General features: G+C 44.8%; 2 protein-coding genes across 8 annotated transcripts in view; one reads left to right on the plus strand and one right to left on the minus strand.

Moving 5' to 3' along the window:
* The window catches only part of RECQL5 (RecQ like helicase 5), a 38,505-nt gene that overhangs the window by 8,603 nt on the left and 4,734 nt on the right, over positions 1-25,168 (minus strand). For all 3 annotated transcript variants that reach the window (XM_068654621.1, XM_068654622.1, XM_068654623.1), the window contains 4 exons: positions 24,917-25,022; positions 24,348-24,459; positions 22,091-22,253; positions 21,622-21,704 (listed from right to left, as the gene is read on the minus strand). In XM_068654621.1, coding sequence (XP_068510722.1) covers positions 21,622-21,704; positions 22,091-22,253; positions 24,348-24,459; positions 24,917-25,022 — 464 coding nt within the window. The remainder of the gene's footprint in view (positions 1-21,621; positions 21,705-22,090; positions 22,254-24,347; positions 24,460-24,916; positions 25,023-25,168) is intronic.
* Positions 3,005-19,937, plus strand: SMIM5 (small integral membrane protein 5). Of its 5 annotated transcripts, none has more exons than XM_068654627.1 (6): positions 3,009-3,318; positions 9,213-9,382; positions 9,758-9,913; positions 11,555-11,708; positions 13,685-17,867; positions 19,194-19,937. In XM_068654627.1, the coding sequence occupies exons 4-5, from the start codon at positions 11,582-11,584 to the stop codon at positions 13,804-13,806; spliced, it is 249 nt and encodes an 82-aa protein (XP_068510728.1). In that variant the 5' UTR covers positions 3,009-3,318; positions 9,213-9,382; positions 9,758-9,913; positions 11,555-11,581; the 3' UTR covers positions 13,807-17,867; positions 19,194-19,937. The 5 variants fall into 5 exon arrangements, with proteins under 5 accessions (XP_068510732.1, XP_068510728.1, XP_068510729.1 ...); XM_068654628.1 differs by having other exon boundaries at positions 9,770-9,913; XM_068654629.1 differs by lacking the exon at positions 9,213-9,382.

Genomic DNA, 25,168 nt, shown 5'->3' on the forward strand with positions numbered 1-25,168 from the left:
CAGTTTAGAATATGCCCACGTATTTCACACTGGAAAGCTTCTCATTTTATTGTCCATGGTTTGAAGGTAATAAATCCACGTTTGAATACAGGAATGTAAATTAAGTCAGAAATAAAGTCTGGACTGAAGACACAAGGGAGCGCTATTCGGAAAATACACGTACAGTTGAGGTTCTTGACTTGCTAACAGTGCTTCAGATCCGTGGGGAGTTTGGGTAGAGTCCGACACCCACGTAAACCAGTCCCTTTGCTCAAACAGTATTGCACAACCAGCTCCACCAGCCTTAGCAAACTAGCCCTGTGAAGATGACTGGCTTCTTCTTCCAGGAATCTTCAAAGATTTCTGGCAGCCATCAGTGCTGTGGGATATGTTAAAAAAGTTCAGTGACAGATAAATAAATGCTCATTAGTGATACAGGCAGGAAGCAATTTCTCTTCTAGAACACTCCCTAACTTAAACCAGGGAAGATGTTGATTGTGCTAGAGAAAGAAGAACCAGGCAGCCACTTTTTTTTTTTTTAGAAAGCTGGAAGAATTTAGAAGAGCTTTTGAAAAGCTGGGTTTCACAGCACAGGCAGCCAGTTGTATCCTCCTCCAAATCCCGATACCCAATACACGGAAACACTTCATCGGGTATTTAGAGATAAATCCTGCAGTCAAGCAGCAACAAGAGAATTGTTTTACTGAAAGGAAGATCAAAGTGGAGATTTTGCTTCTCTACCAAGGAGTGCCCTAGTTGGCTTACCAACTTCATGTGCAAAAAGTGGGTCACACAGAGGAAAAGTACAAGAGGGAACACTTCGTTTACTCTTTTTAGAAACCCTTTAAGGCACGCCTGAACTTGCCAGAGATCCGACTAACAAACACAGCTCGCTTGTGAACTTGTGTGCGTGCGTCTGGGGGGAACATAACTGCGTGTCTACCAGAGCATCACTAACAAACCCCGTAAGGGGCTGCAGGGGCTGCCGGCTCGCTCATTCCCACGACCCGGTGAATTTTAAGCAGCAGAACAAGGAAAGCAGCAGGTTACAGGCTGCTGCTGCCGGAGCGATGGAGCGCGTGTGCTGAAGTGCAAAGGACCTGGCACTGCTCAGGTGAGAAGGGCTGGAGCAGCGGTGATGTGCTGCAGGGGCTCGGGCACTGACAGCCTGAAAGGGCTACTACAAAGCTGGCTTTATATCCCCCTGCAGAGCCACACTGACTCACTCTTGCCTTGCGCTCAAAGAAAGAGCTCCTTTCACATGGTGGGGAAGGGTGGGGGGACCGGGAAGGGGGCAACACATTTGATCCCCTTGTTCTGCTTTTCCAAAAGAACTGCTGGTGCGGCCTGTCCTGCCAATGCAATGTGACTATAAAAATGTCAATGAGCTGCAAGTGAGCTTTTTGTTTCCCCAAAAGAAAACAGGCAGGCATTCTCATTAGTCCACGTCTCGCTCTCACACACACTGATCCGAATTAGAGTTAACTGAGGCATACAGAAATGGCCAGGCCCTCTCCCCCCTCCTACTCACCAGGCTTATGCTGAGGTGTTCACATGCAATCTGTGCCTGAATGCAAACATGACAGACACCACAAAGGAGGGTTTTGGGGGAGCAGAGATCAGCCCTGAAGTCACTGGAATTTAGAGACATTTGAGTTGCTAGCCTATCAGGCTTGTAAAGCCTTTTTTTTTCAGTGCAGCTTGCTATAATTGCCTTTATCTTCATACAGAAACAGCCCAAATCAGGGCCACAGCCTCACGTAGCTAACAGCACTTGTGAGTTGGGTCATAACGGGAATTCAGTTGCAGAACTAAGATTGCAGTCCCATAACTGGAGTCAAAAAATGAAAAATAGTTACCCGTAGGGGTGCTGGGAGAACCACTGGAGTAATGCTTAACTGAATGCAAGAGGTCTTGAAACACAGCTGGTTATGCATTGTCATGTGGTGGGGAAACTTCCCAAGTCACATGAGCACCTGACTAATGCCCCAGAGATGGAGAGCTGCTTTACATCAATTAATGGTAGTTTGCATTCTTATGCATATCCTAAGATTATTTAGCCTTTCAAATATGCATCTGTATTGTTTGCCTCACCCATCCTTCAACAGAAGTACATATAAGCTTTCCACCGGTCTTTAAAACGTCTAGGTAAAATCATTACTTCATTTGAGACATCCTACCCTACTTTATATAATGGGATAGGATGAAGAGCAAATAACAGTTGAGATGATTAATGTGTTTTTGTCTGTGGTGATGCATTTCAGGAAAGCACTGAACTGACCCCCCTGGATGCCTGCACCGTGCCTCCTTTTTGTACTTCTGTACGTTGGGGAAAATGGTAGCACTATTCCTGCAATTAGCAGAAACAGATCAACTGTCAGAGAAGCAGCAAAGTCACGTATCTGAAAAGAGGCTTTGTCTCTGCCAAAATACACCAGGAAGAAAGCATTCCCTCGTGGCAGCCAAAGAAGGGTACACAGCCTCATCAGAAGAGCTCCCCCAAAACACAGCAAGTTTTGGAATAAAGCCATGAAATGAGAGCGGGATTAAGATGACAAGAATTATATAAAGACAAATTATTTATGTAGATGTCGGTTGCTGAACAAAAGCCATTTAATGAGCTCTATCAAATAGAAGGGCAAATTATGTGGTTGATGAGGCATTATCATTTTGCACCTGTCTGAAGGACGGCATAGCTGTACTGCAGCTGAACTTCAGCAGCCCTCAGGGACATGACAGCGGGTGACAGCTGTCCCCAGTGCACGAGAAGCAAAAAAACAAGGCTTCGAGAGAGTAAATGACTCGTCTGGGGGCATGAAACAAATTCACCTCCAGCATCACCCCCGTGCCAGCAGCAGACCGCGCTGCGCTGTCGCTGCGATTTCTCGCTCTGCCCCTTCAAAGCACACCCGAGAAAGCTCCTTCCCCCGGGAGTCGGAAGGAAACCGGGCAGCATAAAGAAGAGTTAATTGCTTTAACACACACCCAAACTATTGCGAGGCGAGAATCAAACGAAAAGAAAAAAAGAAAAGACCTTGCTAGGAGGAGATGCGCAGCGGAAGCCAGCAACAAGTGGGAGGCTGCAGCAGCGGCTGCCCCGCGGTGCGCTGCCGGCCGGCCGCCCTCCCGCGCTGGCACCCCTGTAACACGAAACTTGGCATCGCCCCGCCAGCAGCACCAAAAAAATAGGCAGAGACAACAGCTGGCTGTCAGCAGCAGAGCAGAGAGGAGCCGAGCGAGGAGCGAGACACGAGCCAGGATGAGGGGAGAGATGACGTGAAAGTTGAAGAGGAGAGGAGGAAAAACAAGAGGAGGAGAAGAGCTCGTGGCACGGCTGGGGTAAGGCTGAGCTCTCGCTGCTGGGCGGTCAACCGTAGCGTAGCACCTTAGCGTTCGGTTAGTTAGCAAGCAGCTGCAGCCTTTGTAGCTCTTTGTATGGCAAATTGCAAAAGCAGCCCTTGGGTAGTGCTCGCTAGCCTGAATTTGTCTGCAAGGGGACACTCCGGAGCAAGGTGGCAAGAGAAAAGCTTTTAACAGGATTCCAGAAAGCCGTGCTGCTGCCGTGCTGCTAACAAAAGGACCCAGCCTGCAGTCTGGTGTTGCTTCTACAGTCAGAGCAGAAGCAAGCAACTTTTTTGTTGATTAGAAAGGCTGTGCGCTCGTTTTGCTGTTGCTGTTATGGAATGTGACCTTAGCTGATAAGCAGGTCTGGCACAGGGCATTCTCCGCGGTGAGGTTTTCGTGTATTAGCACTTAGTTTGGGCAAGAGAGCTGGGCTGCTCGTCCGTACAAATAGTGGATGTGCCATTAGAGAGTAGCTGCCAGCACAGGCAAACGCGTGTCAAACCAAACGCGGGTGGGTGCCAGCGACAGCATTTCTCCAGAGCTCCTCCCAGCTGGAGCTGAGTTTTATCTCCCAAATCCTGAAGCAAACAGAGAGCTTAGAAAACAAACCCCAGCCGGGAAACTAGCATACTGTGCAAGTAAAGCATCTGTGTCCAATAGAAATAAATGGAAAGATTTTACACAGCTTCTAACAAGCATTTAAAAAAAAAAAAAAAAAAAAAAAAAGCAGCCAGTGTATCCGGCACAGATGCTGGTTTACTATTCAAAACAGCACGAGAAACCGCTGCTCTGAGAGCAAACACAGCCATACACAGACATGGGGTACAGTTTTCAATACCAAGACCATCGGGTCTGAAGGCAGCGAGAAGGGAAGAAGAAAAGGAAAAGGATCCCCCAAATACATGAAATGACCCACTGTAAGCCTTGGGTTTACACAGAGGGGTGTCCCACAATGTGCACTGCTTGCTGCTGGGCATGGGAAGAGGGGGCTGGCAAGGAGGCTGACCAAACCCTATTTTCCCAAACCCAGACCCTATTTTCTGCTCTCTGAAGCTGATCATACTGTTTGGAAGATCCTGCGGCTCCTAACACTGAGCTGCCCCCCTGCCTCTTGCAGACAGTGCTGGGGCACTCAGCTGTTTACAAACAGGCAGGCAGAGGGGCAGAAAGCCAATTCTCCCAGAAAGATGTCTTCCCCATTCCCACACGTGCCTGTGGGGAGGAATGCTAAGGATCAGGTATTTCCACTTCTCTCCGGTCCCATTAAGGTGGAAGGGAGGGCAGCTCCTGCAAAGACCTGACCGAATTGGAACTGCCTGCGTGAGAAGATCTGGTGGGTAAGACCTGCACGCCTCCAGCTCAGCCCTAGGTTCAAAGGGGATGGAGGGGAAGTTTCCACCCTGCTAATGAAGGGTCTCTGCAGCTTGTTTGTTACAGCTAAGATGGTTCCACAAAGTACGGGAAAAACAAAGTTTAGGAAAAAAAAAAGGAAGGGAGGAGGAGCAAGGGGAGAAGGGCAGGGGGAAGGAGGGAGGGAGAGAAGCAGGCCAAGTTCTCCTCGCAAAAGAAAACCTTAACGGGTTTGGCTGGGGGCTTGTCCAGCCGCAGCAGCGTGTACATACGGGGGGGGAGGAAAAAGGAATATGAAACACATGTCTGGATAAAAGAAGCAGGACATGGCTTATGTTACAGCTGTCACAGTGCACGGGCCTCTTAGCCTGAGCGAAATGCCAAAGCAGTTAGGGGAGTGGAGGTACAAAACAAACCGAGTTCAACAGAGCAGCTCCTGGCCGCAGCAGCAGCAGCCTGCCCCATGGAGCCTGCGGCGAGCAGAGCTGCAGGATGGACGGGGGGCACGGCAAGAGGGTGGGCACAGGGAACAGCACCCACACCTCGCCCTCGTGCAGGGTCTTGCCATGGCCCCCTGCAACCGCTCCCCAAGTCGCACAGCTGCGACAGCCCAAAACAGCTTCTTCGGAGGATGCAGCTGTTGTCGCCTCCAGTTTGGAGATCCTACAGCCAAGTGGTGTCTTTACGAGGATTAGACCAGCGCATTTCAAGCAACTCACAAACGCACGTAGTTTGCTGAGGTCTGGAGGCCAGGCAAGGATGGGAGCTGGAGGTGGCTGAAAGAAGATTGGGAAGGTGTTTCCAGAACCCTCAAAGGGCTCCAGAGGCCTTACCTCAAACACCAAATTGCTGATAGATCCCAGTCTGTTTGTGAAGTAACTATTTACAGCCAGCTGCTTTCATGGGCATACAGTTACCTCTCTGTCAGCTCCCTGGGAAATGGTTATTTTGCTAATATTAGAAGAGACTTTGAGGCTAGATTCGGGCATCAGTACCCTTGGGCCTATAAAAAGTTCTCTTGTAGAAGAGCTACAGTTTTATTTTTAAGACTGACCTTTTCCTTTCACCAGATGGCTCCGTGCCTTCGTTTCCCCACTTCTTAAAAATGGGACTTGTAGTGAGGAGCTGTCTCCTGGCATTTTGTGGATTTGCTTGTGGGACAGACTGGAGAAAACCACTGTGTTTTGCAGAGGTGTAGAGCCTCTCAGCTCAGCGCCCCGATGGGCACCTCAGCTCCTCCGACTGCTATTGCAGGGAATTCAGGGCCTTTTTATATTAGTCTAATACTAGGTTGTTGGGGAGGGAAGGAACGTTTACGCTGCTACCTCAAAACCAGTCTCCAAATAGTGGGTGGTGGAGATGACAGGGTGTTCCAGCCAAATGGCCACCCAGCCGGGGCTGCTTTATAATCTGCAGCCACGCGTGGCCTTCTTTTCCAGACCAGCTGACAAAGTCAAGGCTTTTCTCCCGTGACATGGAGCTGCAATTTACCAGTTTGGGTGTGTGCTGTTAAAAAACTGAATTCTCTTGATACTGGAAACTATTTTCATCTGCTTGGGAATGAATTATAGGTCTGTCTGGCTCCGTTCACTCCTGTTTTAGAAAAAAAGGGCTTGCCTGTGAACCATAGTTAAGATTCACGTGGCTGGTCAACTACAGTCTTGCCAGCACACATTGCACTGACAATGATGAGGGAAAACCAGGCAATACTACTACATTTCTATAGCCCTTTTCATCTCAGAAGTACATTACAAACTTAGAACAATAAACAATCAGACAGGGATCATTACATCTTCTGCCAAAATGCATCCAACTACAACACCACCTAGAAGACCAAGACCGTTTTAGGACAGGAAGCACTGCAGACCTTATCCACATGAAATCAAAGGAGTGATTCAGGAACCAAGTACAAAGCTGGAAGGTTTAGGAACTGACCAAACCTTTGTGTTACTAAGAAAGTGGCCAAACACAGTCAAAACTTATTTCAAAGATTTAGACCAGGACAAAAAGCATCTCCGCCCCTTCAGCTGCTCAGCACCCTGCTCTGTAAGACTGGGCTTGCCTTGTAGGATTTGCTTCTGCATAGCCACAGTCTTGGGAAAAGACAACGAGGAGGTTACCCTGGCATTCTGCTTGTTTGGGCTCACCATGGAATCCTGCTTTGTATGTCTGACACGGGCAGTGAGCATTCCGTGGAGGATATCGAGCTCACCTTCACTGGGACTCGTAGCATCAGAACAACAATCGTTGGCAGCTTCAGGGCACCACCAGCAGAGGTGAGGCCTCCAAGCTTCAGCTCTGTTTTCAGATCACTGTAGCAACAAACCCATGCAAACAAAGCTTCTCAGAGAGAGCCCAGTAAAACCTAGGGACTGGGAGGTCATGTCACGAGAAATAAACCCTTGGTACGACTGAGTAAGGAGCAACCGAGAGCAGAAGCCTTGCTTTCATCTACTTTCATCCTGAATGGGCTCAGTGACTGAAGTGTAACAAGCAGTCAGCAAGCAAAGGTAATTTAATTTCCTTGTGTAGCTGCAACAGAACCAGGGACTTTCTGTCTTTCTATCTCAACCTTCCAGAACATTTTAGAGGCTCGGGCACACCTCTGATGGTGGTTACGTGCTCTGCTGCTTTGCAGAGATGAAGTCACACAGCAGAGGACGGGATGAGTTACCCAAGGTCACACAACCAGTGTGCATCAGCGGCAGCCCCGGAAGAGTGCCTGCATTTACTAACTTCCAGTCCTGGGGCTAAACCACAAACTCAAATTCATGTTCTTTGTGCTGAAATAGGCCATCCAAATGCCATCATGGTTAAGACTAAACAAGTGTCACATTCCTCAGCAGCAAATTTAAGCTCACCCACTCCCTACAGCTCACCTCGTGATGCACCTGTGCGGACACAGAAAGGATGTGGCTTTTCCAAGCTGCAGACAGACCCAAAATGAGATTAATTTCCATCAGTTCCAACATACTTGTAACAACTTGACTAGCTTAAGGCAGACAATAGGATGCGAGACCCGTGTTACAGTCACCCCAAAGCTCTGTTTCTTGCTGGAAGCCAGGAAGCTACCACACGCAGCCCGTTCACGGTACCAAGAAACCATGACCACGGCTTTTGTCTTGAATGTCTACGTTGAGGCCGTTTAATGGCTTTATTCTCAGACGAGCTGAGCAGCCAATTTCTTTGAGTGCTTCAATATGGCTTAAATCCATTAAAATAGTTCAGAGAGATAATCTCAGTGCTATTATGGCAATTTGCACAGCTGTATTCAGTAGACACAGCAAGATGGATCTGCATTAAAAACAAATATCAGCATTTTCTGGGAATCTAACTCTACAGGTGCCCTAAGTGTAGAACATGTTTCTTCGGCATGAAATGATCATCTGATCCTTGCAGCACACCTGCAAACGTCAGCATCCCCCTGCATTATTACTGCCTTCTCTTTTCAACTCACAGCACATGGCAGATTCTGCCTTGTTTTCAAAAACAACCCCAAATTAAAATGTTTGGTTTATTCCCTCCTCTGCCAGGCCCTGTAACAGAGGAGGGCAGAAAGATTTGATGGTCTAGTCCCACTGGCAACACTGGGTAGATATTTTATAAAGAACAGCCAGAAAAGGAAGCAGCTGAAACCACGAATTTCAGGCTTCCACAGCACCCCAGCAGGAACTTGCAAATTGCCTGTCACAAGGCATTAGCATCGCGTTCACTTCCTTTTCTATACAAGTTTGTCATCTTGCCCCTCTTTTCACTCTGTGTCAGCTCGAGCTATAGCTATGGCAAACAAGTTCGTGACATTTATCTGACAAAGCACCACAAAGACAGCATTGCTCTGTGGTCATTCAGCATTTCTTCCATAACAAGTTCCATTGGCTTTGCTGCCCTAACAGCTGTGTCTCCTCTGCTCTGGCGGGTTCCCATCCTCACGAGATGCATTTTTGATGAAGAACAGCAAGAAAGGAGAGATTCCCAACTCAGAAAATCACTGGCAGAGAACTAGGTTTGCTCCAAACCCCACACCATCTAGGCCCTAGATCAGCAATCCAGGCTTAGAAAGTAAACTGTCCGTTAAGACTTACAACCTGAAGTTTCAAATCTCTTAAAACTTGCCTATTTTAATAATAATCATTACAATCACTGCTTCAACTAAGTATCCTGCACCGCCCGGCCTTTACTGCTGTTGGGAACTAGGAAATGACTTGCACATAGTTAAGAGGGGAAAAAAAATGAAAAAGAATTAATTCTTATAGTTCCATCCTGAAATCTGTAAGTAGTGTCATCCCTGTTGTGTTGGAGGTGAGGAAGATAAGGCAGACACACGAGGCAACTTGTGTAAGTCACAGAGGCAGGCAAGCCTTACCCTCATGCTAATCTTTAGGGTGCGATCTTGTTTGTGCTGACATCAGCTGAGAAAAGATCACAACCAAAACTAGTCCCGACCAAAGCCTTTGCACACAAGTAGAATGGAAGATAAAGTCCATGAGTATCACTACCTTTCTTTGTGAGTTTTTTTTTATTTTTTAATTTTTTTTTAGAAGTGATTTATTCATCACCCTTTTGCTATGCACAAGAAATCCCAAAGTTGTGACACCCTTGGAACTGAACTCAGTTCCACTCAGAAGTGCAGTTGAGTGGAAAAACATTTGCTTCCTCACAGCCTGCACCACTGACTTCAAACTTTGTCCCTGAAGAAGTTCAACCCAAGGTAAACGAGCAACATTCCTTGCAAGTTTTAGAACAAAACCTCCTTCACTTAGCTCTAGATCAGGTACCAGGGGCAAAGGAATGCCCATTACTGAGACAAAGCTCTTTCTCTACTGAGAAAAGCTCTTACCATTTCAGACTAGGCTCTCTGCTAGTCCATGTGGAGTTCTACAGTCCCAATTAGTAATTTTCCATTGTATACCCAAGCTTCGGAAGCCTAGTTCTCATACTTGCTGCTTCTGATGCAGCCCAAAGCATGGCATGAAAGGTTACAGCAGACTCCTTACTAGGACAGCTTCTGGGCAGGCAGAAATACTCTCAAAGGGAACAAACATTTTTAGAACGTTAGAGCCAGGAATACATTTTTCTTTTAAAGTTTTTCTTCTAGAGCCAAGAGCAGAAAACACAAATCACATCACCTCTGCCTGCACCGCCATCTCTTGGAATGGAAACAAAACTGGAAACCTGCTGACAGAATCTCACAGCACTGTGCAAAGGGAAAAGGAGCCACTTCTGGAGCAGCTCATTTGGGGTATGGCAGTTATCTGGAAAGAGCTATTTAATCCTAGTCTCCAAAGTGACCTTTTCAGGTCAAAAGGCCACAGCTATGCTTCCCTGCTAAGTTGCACAGAAATCTTTCTGTAGATGCAGCTCTTCCATCCACCCACAACTGTAGGAAACCAGCTGGTTCCGATTTTTATTCCTTAGCTTGGATTTAAAAGAACAAAGAAAACCCTTTCTGGATTGCATAAACATACAAAATGTAATTTTACTTGGCACTGAATTATTTAAGCCCAGCATGCAAAGAAACAGCCAAGGTCTCTTTGTCCTCAGTGTGTTTAGAAAAACTGAACTCCAAGCATCCATTTGTTTGAGTAACCAAACCAGATGTGCAGTAGTGAACTGCTGCCTTGTTCTGGGAGCACTGTCTTGGTCTTTTGACTTTGTATTATCAACACGACTAGGAAATTAAATTGCAGTGTTCAAGTCTCATAAAACAGCGTTGACTATTACAACACACACAAGCTACTAAGTTTTGACATAATTATATCATTTCATTTAATGTTATCATTGATATAAGAGCCATAATCCATCTGTAAGCCCAAATGCTTACTTTAGCCAAAACTGCATATATTTCTCAGCAATCTCCTGTTTCGTTTACCTCCTGAAGGAAAATTTTAACTTCCATAGCTCTCCTGAAAGCTTGTTTGTTGCAATACCTTCCAAAAATTTGCTCACAGGGGAACAAGAACAGAAAATACAAGTGGCAAAGCTGAAGTACCTAACTTTGACTAAACTAATACTATTATCCCAATAGCTCCTGATGATCATTCTTATTGAGAATGAAGAAAACTACCAGGCAGGGCAGGAAGGTTGCCCTTTATTAAGGGAGGTATCTCCCTGACAGATCCAGGGGCTTTTGCTTTGCTCATCACCAGCAGCGATGGGTGGACCTCCACTGTTCTATTTATATATTAGCACAGACCGTGGCTTAAATTATAAAATAGAATATAGGGCAACATTTAACTTACCATAAAAAACTTGCAGTCATCTGTAAGAAATTGAAAAGCATCCAACTGTCCCCAGTGAACATGGGCTTTAGATCTTGGTATCAACCAGTTTTACTGAATGGTGATAAAACATGAAGGGGACTGTAGTGTGGTGTCAAAGTAAACACCTCGGGTTTCTGAGGGGACTCTGTGTAGCTGGAGCATGAGAAGTCTTCAAAAAGACCTACTGTGCGTTACTGTGTGTTCAGGAGAATATAACTGAAAACTACTACTGGAGTACAGAGAATTGCACTTCTTTCTGGAAGGCACTTTTTCCCAAGTTAACATAACTGGGGAAAAAAAACACACTTACTTTCATGGGGTGGAAGTCAAGGGCAGTCACTGTCCAGTTCTAATCCTATCGCTGCTTAAGTACCCATCCTTTTAGAAAAAACAGTTTCACCTTTGCATAACAGCCTAACTGTCAAAAACAACCTCAAAGCCAGATTTTGTAATGAAAACAGTGCCAGAACGAACAGACAGTTAATAGTCCTCCACCTTAGCTACTGGGAACGAGGGCTGAGACCAGATAAACTCGTTTTACTTGTGATCACCGGCTCTATAAGAAGGCTGGCAGCTTCCTAGCATTAGTCAGTGAAAAGATTTATTTGGTTTTTCTACAGCGTAAAGCCTGGAGAGGTTGAGCCAGAATGTCTTCTGAAGGCTTTCTGAAGGAAATGCAAACCATTGGTGAGAAGTTTCTCCTTAAGCTTCAGAAACTGCCCAAGGCTGACCCTGTGGAGATCGTGTCCTTCTGTGTGGTTCTTCTGTTTATCGGTGAGTTTATCGGTGGAAGTAGAGGGGTGTCAGACGTCTCTTCTCTTCTACAGGGGCAGCTTGCTCTGAGATCTTTGTTGACAGGTCGGTGGTGTTGGCAGTTGTTTTCCAGGCTGTGCTCTGAGGCCCCTTTTAATTTCTAGGTCATTTTTTAGTATTCAGTGTGTATCTTCACACACACGCAGAGCATCAGAGGCAATAGCATAACTTTTCCCAACGCTCCCCTAGTTTAGCATTAATTTAAACAGCAGTATCTTACCTAACTGAGAGTTGCTGCAGTGTTTTGATGCACAGCAGATATATTTGTTTATAACAAAGGGTATTGGGAGAGCTTACTGCCATGAAAAACACTCAGCTCTGAGATGCTGAGTATCTCTCCTGTGCTTAATTCAGCGGGTGCCAGGATGCTTCAGCTGAGCCTCTTTATTCCCTGACAATGGTAAGATCCCTTTTGCCGACCTGTGTGGGGATGGCACAGAAGGAATAAAAAAGAGCTGCTTGATCGTGGGGGATGATGTTTGTTTAAACAATGGGAAAACAACCAGGAAGGAAGGCAGGCCTGCCCCCTCAGAGGTACTGCTCTCTCCCAGCGCTGGAAGGAAGGGTGTGTTTGCAGCCTGGACACTCCTCCCTGGGCTGGAATTCAGAAACAGACAAACCTGCTTCCTTTTTTTTTTTTTTTCCCTTCTCATAGTGACAGCTGGTTCCCCACAGGTCAGATTACCTGGCAGCCCATCTCCAGACCTTTAAAGAACACGTGCACACATGTGTGCGCATGCTCCTTACGAGTTTTGCAGGATTAAACATGTCATCCTTTTCCAGATAAACTAACCCGTCCCACCCTACCCTGACCACTACGCCTAGTGTAGAATAACAACAGGCTAGCCCACTGCTTTGCAAAACAAACCCCTCTTTTTGAAGTATCTATTTTCTCAAGCTGACTACAGAAGAAAGCATAAAACCAACCCAGTCGCAAATACCTGTTCTCCTTAAAGGGCTCACATCAGGCACTCTTCAGAAACGGAACTGCCAGTTGGACCAGCCAAACCCTCTCTAGTTGCTTTTGACAACTATGGGGAGAGTTTGATCTCCATCCTTTCCAGGCACACAGCCCCACTTAGTTGTATGCCATCTGCCACACAACAGCCAGGAAGGCAGGTAAAGCTGTGCTGCCCCCACGTAGCTTGGTACATGGCTGTTAAGATCACAAAATACCCAGTAGTGACAATTTTTAGGAATTTTGTGCATGCAGCAGATGAACTCTGGGGCCACAGTCTGAAAAGCAATCTTTCAGTCTGAAGGTGAGGGATATTTTTTGGTTACTGTCTTGCCTACTGAAAAATACACGCAACTAGGATCCTTCCTCCCTTGCCCAGAGTAAAGGCACCGTTCATTCTCATTTGCTCTTTATCTTTGCAGAGGAATTTCTCTCTTCCATTGCTTTCATTTACTTACCTCTGGAAACAAACCTGAAATTAACTCCTTAAACCTTTCTTCGCTGGGCCTGCCCTATCTGCCTGACCTGAATCTTTGGACCTGGTGACTGATCTTGGCCAAGTCTGACAAAGGAACAGGAACCTCTTATCTTTTTATCTCTACCAAGTATCCATGGGAGGAGACAGATGGGTATTGGGCAAAGTCCTAACTCAGTGCTCATCATACGGGGAAACCAGTATACCTAGTTCCTAAACCATTATGAACAGTCAGCTGGGCAATCGGCACAGTTATTGAGAAGCCACCCAGCACACCTTCAGCTCCTACTAAGGCCTGACGTGCAATGACACTTGTCCAGATTAAAGGGATAACTAATACAAGAAAGCAGGAACTTAAAAGGAGGGAGGTGGGGATATAGGACAAAAATCAAGAAACCTGACTGTTCATTCTGCCGCTCATCAGACAACTTATAGGAGATGTAGGGTTAGTCTCCAGTGACTCCTCCTGTGTCATGAAGCAATATCCCTTTCTTCTCTTTTCAGTTACTGTTCTGCTGCTCATGATCATTGCTTGCAGCTGCTGCTGCTACAGCTGCTGTAGCTGCGATGGACGTCCTGACCACAGACGTAGGAAGATCCAGGTCCGCCCGAGTGCCCATCCATGAAGCGCATCAAGAGGTGACAACCTACTACCAAGGACATGCGTGGCCATCATGATTCAGACCCACGGGAATGACTCTCTGCTCTAGCTCACTGAAAATGGCAATAACAATATTAATGAGTATGACTCAGAGGACCAGAAATCACAGCATGGAATTCATTCTTTCTGTGATGGCTACTGCTGGGCTCCGTGGTGTGACCAGAAAGGTAACGCTGCTTTACCATCACTGTCTTCCTCTTCAGGGTGGGCTGGGGGTGCATGGACACACGCTGCTGACAAAATAGACACACTTACCCAGTAACAGCCCTGCAGCTGGGCTGGCCAAGGATTCCTTCTGTGAGCACTGAGCCACAGACCAAAGCAGAGAACGTGTAAGCTGCCACATGGCTAGGCAGCACCTTCTCTCTTCACAAGTGGCTAATCCAAAAAGATGATGTTGGGGGCCAGAAAAACCCTCTGACATTGCTGGAAGGTCGACATGCTTAGTACATCTTGGATCAGGCCCAAACCTGCTCTCTCTAAAGCCAAGTGCAATAGACACATTTAGCTGAGACGACTGCTGAAAACAACAAATCATGGACCTTCTGATCTACATGTACCACCTGAGGCTCTGCGTACAGCTGGTGACAAATGTTCCCTTCTTTATTTCACTGGTGTTACGATGATGTGAAATTGCCAAAGAGAAAAGTCAGATCGTGTGCAATACCCTTTGTAAACAGAAAGATGAAGGCAAAAGAGAGAGAATCACTGATGTTACAGTTTAATTTGAACATTGTGCTGGTAAATGTGCTCCCTCCCAGCCCCCATGTGGTAGTCAGACCTTTCATGAATTCTGCATATTGCAGGCGAATGGTCCTTACAGAGCATGGGAGTTACAGGAGATGAACAAGTCCCCGTCCTCACTCGAGGGACCTGTGTGCCTGACTCCCTGCACTGTGTGCAGTTTATTTTAGTGGACATAAGCAGTATGCCTAAGGTATGTTTATTAGCATACTCAAAGGCATTTCAGAGGAGTGACATGCAGTATGGTAACCGTCACTTCAGGGTATACATGCAGCAGCTGACAGCTGGCATTGCAACAAAGCACAGCCGAGAATGGCCTGTACAGCTGAAGTTAACAAGTGAAAATAAATCCTTTCTCCATGCTGCAGCCACTGTGTATGTTTGGTTTACACTGAGGTGAACTTCAATAAGGGATTCCTGTAAGTACAAGGCTATGGTGCAGACCATGACTTTCCTAACTGGGACAGCCAAACAGACCAGCTTGCTGCACCTAGCTCTGCAAGCCACTGGGCTTTCTTTCAGCCCCAAATGTAACAACAATCACCTTTACTAGAAGGTATAAAAAGTTCCATGCTTATAGATGTCATCTTCTACCCTTGTATTCCAACTGCTACATGTAGATGAGTCAAAAGGGATTTGGGCACTGGGACAGGCTCCCCAGGGAAGCAGTCACAGCACTGAGCCTGACAGAGTTCAAGAAGCATTGGGCAGTGCTCTCAGACACATGGTCTGATTTTTGGGTGGTCCTCTGCAGACCCAGGAGTTGGACTCGATGATCCTTGTGTGTCCCTTCCAATTCGGGATATTCTGGGATCACACACATATGCCAGAGCCAACATCCAGCAAGAGAGAAAAGAATCAAGTTTTTAACAGTGGGCTTTTAAATCTTCTTCACACTTCGGAAGGGACAACAAAATGGAAATTTTGTAAAGAAACCTCTTTGCTGATGCCTGCACCCAGTTTAGCAGAATGCATCATTAGCTCCTCATGTATTTAATGCACTTTATTTTTTTTTAAATAAACTAAGTTTAGGTATTTTGCATTTTTTTGTACAGTTGCACAGTGAAATAAATTTGCAGGCAGCAACACAGAGAACAGCCTAAAAATTAACAAAAGAAAATCCTCAAATCACTAATGTCACTTTTACACCAAGAAAAAAGAAAACATTTCCAGCAGAAGATGGAGACATTCCTTAGAAAGTATTTGAGCTCCAGCTTGGCAACTACTAAGAAAACGAGGAGCGCACCAGTATGAGCTGCTGCATGCACAGCTACAGTACGACTAACAAAGTGCTGGCCTTTATTATGCTGTCCCCAAAATTTCACTTCCAGGAAATATGCTAGGGTAGGATAAGCTCAAACATGGCATCCATTTACTGTAATCGACATTCAGAGGTGCATCACACTAACCTCTCTGTCAGATAGATCTTTGCTCATTTCACTTACAAACAAGTGACTGTCAAGGTGACGCAGGAAGCCTCAGACCCTCTCTTTTGCAGGAGACAGACATTTCTAAGTTAAATCACGAGACCTGTGAAAGAACAGAGCTTACTTTCTTTCCTAGCCTGTGCTAGACAGTGCCAGCTACAGGAATTAACAGAATCCCATTGAGAAATGCTTCAGCAGCATGGAACCAGTCTGTGCTAACAGTCAGGAGGAAGCTCAGTGGGCTGGAAACGTACCAACGACTGACAGGTTGCTGTCACTAGGAACAAGCTGCCAAGCGTTATCTCAACACAAAAAGCCACAAACATGAGTTTCCCCAGTGGTGTTACAAGTTAAACCACTGACAGACACCAGGCAGGGGGACAGGGGAAATGGCTCCTGCCTTATCTCTGCCACTATAAGTTCCTGAATTAAGGCAGAGAACAAATGCAGTAATGCAGTGCTGTTAAAAGGAAAGGAGGGAAAAAAAAGAAAGAGAGAGAGAGACAGAATGAGAGAAAATTAAGCAATTTTATTAAGAATGCAGGTGGCTTTCTGGAACAGAGGAGCAGCCACCAAGGAGAAAAGTGGATCCCTGGCCAATTTCTGCAAACTTGCCCGCACCTCACAGGCCTAATGTTCTGCTTAATGTTTCGTACCATTGTACTCCATTGAACTGTTCATATACTTGGCGTTTAGGTATGTGTTTGCCTGAACTGGGTGGGTACTGCCACTGTCTTGTATGCAAGAGATCAGGTTGGCTTGAAATACGCTCAAAAAAAAACAAACAACAGTTTACTGAACTTTCTGTTGACTAGAAAAGTGCCTGTACACCACTCACACAAGTCTTCCTAGTTCACTCCTACAAATCTTTGTAGGTTTTTTTGTTTCACCTGTTACTTACTTACAGGGACCTGGCATGCCCTGAGCTCTGGTGAGGATGGATCCTCTGTTTCAAAACTCACAGAGGAACACAGACCACAGAAAAACTGAAAACTGTTTCAAAACCAGTAACTTCTGTACACATTTTAAAACCTTCAGTGAGCCTAGAAGGATCTACAAGGGGATATAACTACTTCAGTCTTGATGACACAATTGTTGAAAAAGCTTTCCCTAAGAAACCCAGAGCAGACTGTGAGACCAGCCTCTCCAGCAGAAGCATCTGAGGCTTTACTGACCACTTAATGGAATAGCTTTTATTCTGTAACATTATCCCTGTTTCAAAGTGATGTGCTTGGCTTGTGAAAAACAAGTTTCCTTCCACCCATTCGCATGTATCACGCTCTGCTCTTTCCCTCCCATCTCTCTTCCCTCTGGTCTTCCTTAGTTGAGAAGGCAACAGGGAATTTATTTTATTGCAGTTAACAGCACTGTGAGGCTCTGTAATGAGTTCATCCACCTGAGCTGTCATGATGAAGTTTGGACTGCAGGGCACTCCCATTTTACAAATGGCAGTCTCCTAACTGAGCTTACAATACCAAGCCAGCCAAGACCCAGGCAACACAGCCCTCTTCTCTCCACCACAACCTGCTGCCTTCTCTAGACAGAGGGCACAGCAGGCTGCTACAAGCACTGGAATAAGCACACAAGTGGATAAAGGCATGGGGAGGAAGAAACACCCAAGTGACATGTGAACAGGGTCTTTTTAACTAGGCTCAAGGCCTTTGATTAGATTAGCCACACCTTTGCAAGAAAGTCAGCTGTTAATCATTCACTGCAGTACAAACAGGCAACTTCCAGGCTAGGTCTATAAGGCTGCAGGTGCAGTAGGGGGTCCTTCACCACAGGCTGAGATCCCTTCAAATAGGTGCAGAGGAGGTACCAGAAGGAACACCTACTGCAAACACAACAGCTTCAGGTATTTATGAAATTGCATACAACTCTCCTACCTCAGGGGACTAACCATGGTTAGCAAAAGGGATGGGTGCTTTTTAGGGTGTGCAGCTGTACAGGGTTTCTGCCTCAGGTCTGCAGAGCTGGTATCCAGTCTGTCTCCTTTTTAAAAGAGAAGGAAGCAATCCAGAACAGCTTCCGTGTCCTGTATACCTTTGGTGATCTGTCCTAATTCCACAAAAGCAAAGCATAAACTTCAGTGTTATTTTCTACTGAGAAAGAAACAAAAGCTTCAGGAAATGAAAGTATGAGTTTGTGCTTGTAATCCAAGGTGACTCGCTGAGGATGAAATGTACTTTACATGGTCTTCATACAGTATTTGGGATGCAGACATAAGGGTTGACAACTCAGGCAAATATTCTGAAATAATTAAAATCTCCTCCTGCATTCATACAGTCATATTTGAGAGAAAGTGTGAGAAGTAATCCATTCCTTCTTTCCCTTGAGCAGCATCTAGCAAGGAAGCTTTAGATGCTCTCAAACCACAAGCTGTTCTCAAATAAATGTTGTTGTTTTTTTCTTTTTAAAGACAGCCGATAGCCAAGTCATTATGCAAAGTATCAGAGAAAGAGCAGGTGTGTAGAACCCACTGAGATCCCACTTTAAATTATTGCTGAACCTAAGTCATTCCCAGGAGGAAAGCATACCTCTATTGTAGAGTAACCCAGAATGTGTGGCTCAGCGTTAAAACCAACTTTGTTAAAAGGAGGCACTTCTCATGCAAGAAGCTAGGTTGTTCTAAGCTCTATGGGAGTGACAAATTCTACGTTAAGTTCTGTGCTTGCTGTTGGTGTGTGCTTGGTTTGCTTGTTTTTAAATGAGTGTTCGTTTAATCTCCAGTGTGTTCTCACAGCCTAAGTGCCCAACTCTCATTTTTAGAGGAATTGCTTCCTGTTGGAATCAACCAAGTTCTCCTACTGAATACTTGCCCTTCATGTCTAGGCTGTACAGTTGACAGATGAAGGGTTCATATAGAATGTGCCGGGAGAGATACTCAATTATTAAAAATATTGATAAGCTATGATTAAAATAAATCTCATCTGCTAAAATCTTGCAAAGGCAGAAGATTTCCTCTCTACTTCTCTGTAGATCTGACTCTAAAGCTGCCTCAGTTATCTATCTCCTGGTTTATACTCCAGATCCTGCGAAGACTGACTCTACTTTTTGGAAGAGGGACACCTGCCAGCACAGAGCATGTGTGCCTGTACTGGTTTAGTGCCTGTCTCCTACTGCTCTGTCAGAGCACAGAGGGGATACATCAACATCTGACATTATTCTTGTCTAACTCCAGCAGGGCAGAAGCCAGCATGTCATCTGCACAAGGGACATCCTCAGTTCTGGAAGACCTAAAAAGACTGATTTTAACAAGTGACTGGGCTCTTGGAGGGCTAGTGGTGATTAGCACCTTCTGTCTTGTTTTTATTGCTCTCCTCATATTTGCTGCCATCTTTGGGTGCTGCTCATCTCCAAGGCACAAGCGGAGTGGTGCATAAACAGCGAAGCTGTGACACAGTACTGGGAGATCTGCAGTTAAGCAAGAATCAGCCCAACTGCAATCTAATTGTGTTGTTCGTGGAAGCTTTTTCATCTTCTGTCCCTGGGTGGTTATTTCTCCCTATCCAGCTTTCCTGCATCGAGGGCAATATATGAATGCCAGCAAGTTGTTCTGCAAGTCCACAGCAAACTCTGTACATAAGGCAGTCTGTGTTCAGGAACTGAATGATGATGCTGATATTTGGCTAATCATGTCTCTGCCTGATTTTCATCTCTCAAACAAAACCACAGACAGGATAGAGTTGGCAAATGGTCAACCACCACCTAAAAGTGATAAAGATGTCTTCTACCACTGCAGTTACTTTTTTTGTTTGGCTGGTTTTGTTTTTTTTCCATCTTGAAAAGGGACATCAGGAAACTCTGACCAGCAAAAGCTTTGTCTGAACCCATTCTCTAAAAAGCAGCTTATGTAATTGTTCTCCTGTCATACTCAGACAGTAGCCTAAATATACTATGCAAAAACTTGCTTATCAGAATACAAGTCTGTCTGTATTTGTTCTCATTTAGAACCTTGTAAGGTCAGAATTTCAGGTTCATTTTTACTGTTTGAATAGTGAAAAGAACTGTATTAATTCAAAATGCAAAAAAGAAATGTAATGTGTGGTATTCTCCTGAAGAGCACCTTAGTCTCCTGCACAGTTACAAGCAGGGAAGCTGGTCAATGGTGCTGCAATGTGTGACCTTGGGTTGCATATCTTATATGTGTATGTATTAAGTTGGAGAAGGGAAGAAAACAGATGGGAGATGTGATTTCTAATTAGGTCAGTGAGCTTCCCTTACAGAAATCTCTTATGTAGCCAGTAAAGTTCTATTTATATTGCTATTCACCTAAGCAAAGGAGAGTGTTTTCTCTCTAGTGCTTCTGTATTGCCTCACTACTGCAGCAGAACTGTTAAGAGAAGTTCCTCACTTAAATAGCAGTCAAGTTCTTTACAGCATACATGAAGGGGGTGATGCTGTAACTGGGTGATATGGATCCTACCTCATGCCCTGACTAGGAGACCACCCTGGAATGTTCTGTGACTGCTTTTGGCTTGTGCAAGGTTAGTTCAGCGAGCCCAGTATAGTTGTCATGGCATTGGTGGCCCTTTCAAGAAGCCACTGTCTGAACTAATTCTGCGACCAACTGTAGGAGAATCAAAGAAACAGAGATTGAGACAAGGTCTTCTGAGGTTAGACACTAACCAGATATATCCAGCTGCTCTCACATGATATAAAATCTGGACACAAGCAGCCATCTGACTTAAAGGAAGAAGCTACTTCCCAGAATCATCCTAGCTTTGGGCAAAGAAGTGCTCATTCACGTGCCCTGGGACCACTCAGCATTGTGCCTTACTTCAGTATATACAGGGATCTCCCAAGGCAGATCCATAAAAACACAATTTGTTTACCAAACGTGACCACAAGGAGAAAATAAGCTCACTGAAGTATCAGAAAAGCATGCCAGTCACCCTGAAAAACTTGTCCTAGACACAGGTGTGAAGAACGAAACAAAATACAAACTTAAAAGCAAGACACATGTTGACTACTTTCGGTTAGTGAATGCATACTGCTCTCTTACTGGCAAAATTACAACTTTGATGTCTCATGCAGCATAGTAATTAGTACAATGACAGCTTACAAGTCATGAACTAGACCTGAACGATGTGTGTTGTGGTTGCTAGTCTGCATTTAGATTGGGCACATCCATAATTTGGGCTTATTTTCTGAAAGGTTCCAAGCACATAAGATCCTTCTAAGGTCAATGAGAATCAAGGATGCCTACTTCTTTGCAGACTGGAGCCCCTGAGATTTAGAGAAACATTAAAGTTAAATAGTTCCATTCTGCGATGATTAGGCTGCCCAGAGAGATGGTGGGTGAAGGAGGAAAGAGTCAAAACAAAAGCAACTGAAACTAAGTCCGTTCTCCACAGATAAAACACATTAAATTTCACAGCAAGAGGAATCACAGTTCAACATCTCAATTAACTCAGAAGTGAAAGTGAGTGACAGGCATCTCAGGGACACCTTCCTCAGTCCAGACAGCAAAATATCAGACGATTCATTCAGTATTTTCTTTTTCCATAACATGCATTTGCGGAAAGATCTCAGCCATAACTGTGCCTCAGAAGGGATAGGATATGGTTTCCCCAACATTAAACAACATTTGAAAGAAGTGCACTCACCCCAGCTCCTCGCAGAAGTTCACAATGGCATCAAAAGCTGTCATCACAGCTTTGTCAGATTCTTTTAAGGTGCCTTTTTTTTCCTGAAAGTAGACAGGACAAGAATTATAGTCTTCAATTTAAATACAAACAGATGAATTAACTCTACTGGTAACCACATCCAACTCTCCTGAACAATGTGATTAACTGGTACAGACACCACCCTTTTTCTGCTCCATGCTTTTGCTCACCCTTGCCTCTCTAGTAAGGCTGGAGCTAGTTCTGGCAGCCCTTTCCCTCCCTGCTTCAACCTCCTCTGCTCTCCCTTGGGACAGGACTACAGACAACTCTAGACCCAAAAACTACTACAGCTCTAGAAAAACTCATTTGATCTTTGCATATTCAGAGGTCACTGCAGGCAAGAGGCAAACAAAATCTGAGCAGAAAGGTAGCACAACTAGACACACAGATACTATTCTGCATATCTTACCTGGATATTAGAGAGCTCCTTCTTAATCAGGAAGCTGACTTGATCCCGATCGTTCCTAGAGTAATAAAGGCGGCAGCAGGATGGCTTCCCATCTCTCCCAGCTCTGCCAGATTCTTGGTAATATCCAGCCATTGACTTGGCAATGTTCCAGTGAGCAACAAACCTGCGTGTGATATGACAACGGGAAACATAAGGCTGTAGGTTTCTCAACTCAGTGTATACATGATTGTGTTGTTCATGGTATCAACATCAGAGTAAAAACTAAGGCAGTAAAAGCAGGATGTCACTCAAGATGGATGGAAGAAAAAGGGCACATAAATATCCCAAACAGGTATACAGCCACACAGCTATGAGCAAGGACACAATCTGGACTATTTTATGATAAAACAGAGCATTAAAAAAAAAGTCCTGTTTATTTTGTGAAACGCAATTTGAACATTATGGAAAATAATCAGAAATACTTGATTACAAAAAGACATTTCTTTGCCAACAAAGTCTGCGTGGGAAATTCCGTCTCACCAAAATCACTTGTAGATGAGGGCACCTTTCCCAGTTAGAGAATATGACTATGAATCATTACTAAACCGTACGTAATCTCTGGAGGAATGTTTTCAATGCACCACTACAAGAGTGCTTTAAACCTGCTTGTACTTGAATATTCAGCAATTCGGCTCATACCTGTGTTGAGGAGTCTCTGCACTTTACAGTACAGTAATGCTGCCAATATTTTAAATACCAGTCTGCCTCAAAACTGGTCCTTTTAAAGCTCTGCAAACCACTATGTCCCAGAGGCAGGCATGACGTGCGCAGGTGTGGCAAAAGATTAAAAGACGAAAACAAGTGAACATGTTTCTATAAACACAAACACCTTAAGACCAGGCCAGACACAAGGAATCAGAACCCTACATATTCAATCTCTATTGGGAAATTTACTGAAAGAATTAATAATCTCAACTAAAACTGAATTAGCAGTGAAAAAACAGAGGAGCTGACTCCATCAGAGACAGAAACAACACCTGTTTTCCCTTTTGTCCCAAAGGGTCACCTCCAGAACTTGTCAGACCTGATCTCACTCAATAACATATGCATGAATACTCAGGACTCTGCCAACAAAGAGTGAAGGCTAAGCAGCAGGGCATTGTTACCTGGCCTAGGGTATCATATTCCTTAAACTATTGAAAAACAACTTGTAAGAAGTCTTTTTAACTTAATTTCTTGGAAACTAACCTTATTACAAAGCATGGTTCAGCTATATTTTATTCTTCATCAGCCCTATGCATTTCAGTTACTCTTTGCTGGTTTAATGCATCGAACAGGACAGAGACTAAATTTCAGCATATCATTAATTTATGCTGCTCTCCTACAAGACTTCTCATTTCTCTACTGGGTAACAAGCATCGAGCAGTAAAACAGTCTATCACTGCTATAGGATCCTGTTGTCTGTCAGCATACAGTACACACAGAAGGGTGGCACAGTTGTGAACTGATGTGATCAACTCAGTGATGTCCTGCACCTCTCCTACAATGGTCACAGCAATTGTTTTATTTGGATTTTGAGTGAGGATCAGCTCCATCTAGGGTGTTGCATGAGCTGCAGATGAGCTCTTCCTCTATTAAATGATCACAGTTCACAACGCTAACTCAGCCCAGCCATATTGCTGTGCAGGAATTCTAATAACACAGAGCAATTATGGTGGCAATTAGAAGTCCCAGAGGAACCACAATTGAAAACATGTAAAAATTTTTGTCCTTGAACTAGAGTTGTGTTTTTCAAATGGTTATTGCCATTTGTGAACTGCCACCCCCCATTGCAGTTTGCAAAAGATCTCACCAAAAGCTGACTCTATTTTAGTAGTGTATGAATTATTTTAGTTACAAATTTCCTTCCCACTGCTTTTTGACAGCAGTTATTGCACTAAGAGAAGTGAAAGAGACAGCTGTGACTGCATCTAGATGGTTCTTTTTAAAGCCCTGGAGAGCGTGGCAAAAAAAAAACAAACATTCCTCCAATTTTCTTTGGTTTGAGGATGAATGGTAAAGAGATACTCTGGTGCCTTCTTTTTAATTTAATTATAAAACCCTTCCAAGGTTGTTTTTACTGCTTCTAGGAAAACCTCCGGTTGTATTTTTGTGGGTTTCAGTGAGTGTTGATCAGGTGTTTGAGACAGATGTATCAGATAAGAGAGAGACTGAGGCTTTCCCTTCCTGCCGCTCAGATTTCAGTCTCTGCTGGAGCACAACTCTCAGCCTCACATACCTGACATTTGCTTTGTCTACTCCCATTCCAAAACTGATGGTAGCAACAATAACTGGGATCTTTTCCTCCATCCATTCATTCTGGATTGAAGTCCTGTCAGCTGCTTTGAGTCCTGGGAATGGAAAAAGGTGGAAGGAAACAAAACAAAACAAAACAGCAAGTAGAAGTATTTTATTCCTTCTCCATTCTCCCATTACGAGCCAAGCCCCTCAGTAAGAACAGACCGACATACACACTCTTCTCTGTCCATGTTTAAATTGGCCGGGGATCAAGCAGAAGTCAGCAGCAGCTGTTTCTATTCCAAAACGAAAAATTTAAAACACTCTTGTGAAGAAACCAGTTGTTATATTTAGGCCATGCAAGATCCAACAAAATGAACAGTTCTGGAGCAAAGGGAATGCCATTCTGCTGAGTGACCCATATTTACCTCAAAGACCTGATGTATGAGCATTAGACAGATTGCAGACCATGCCTAGAAAGCTGCTTGCTAGGTAACCCCAACCCAAGCCTTAAAGGTGGTACAGTTCAGTTCTACCAGCTCCTGAGAGATGCCAAAGCAGCTCCAGTACCTGCGTGATACGCCTTGGCTTTCACTCCTCGGTAGCTCAATTCAATGGCCAGCTGGTCACACACGTCCCTCATCCTGCAGTACACAATGCCACAACCCGAATACACCTGGGCAGAGAGGAGAGAAAGTTCGTGACACCGCCTGACGCCCATCAGCTGAGCTGCAGTCCTTAGTGTGGACGAAATGGAGGGATGCCCAAGGCTCACCTCATCTCCAAGCTGATTCCCCAGCAACTTAAAGACATTGTCATGGC

This window comes from Anas acuta, chromosome 18 (genome assembly GCF_963932015.1).
Source record: "Anas acuta chromosome 18, bAnaAcu1.1, whole genome shotgun sequence".
NCBI classification, from domain to species: domain Eukaryota; kingdom Metazoa; phylum Chordata; class Aves; order Anseriformes; family Anatidae; genus Anas; species Anas acuta.

Bases quoted from the DNA above. Each gene is read 5' to 3' on its own strand.
- SMIM5 (XM_068654631.1), top strand. From the start codon at position 11,582: ATGTCTTCTGAAGGCTTTCTGAAGGAAATGCAAACCATTGGTGAGAAG. The intron at 11,709-13,684 runs GTGAGTTTATCG...TTCTCTTTTCAG, and splicing joins TGTGGTTCTTCTGTTTATCG to TTACTGTTCTGCTGCTCATG.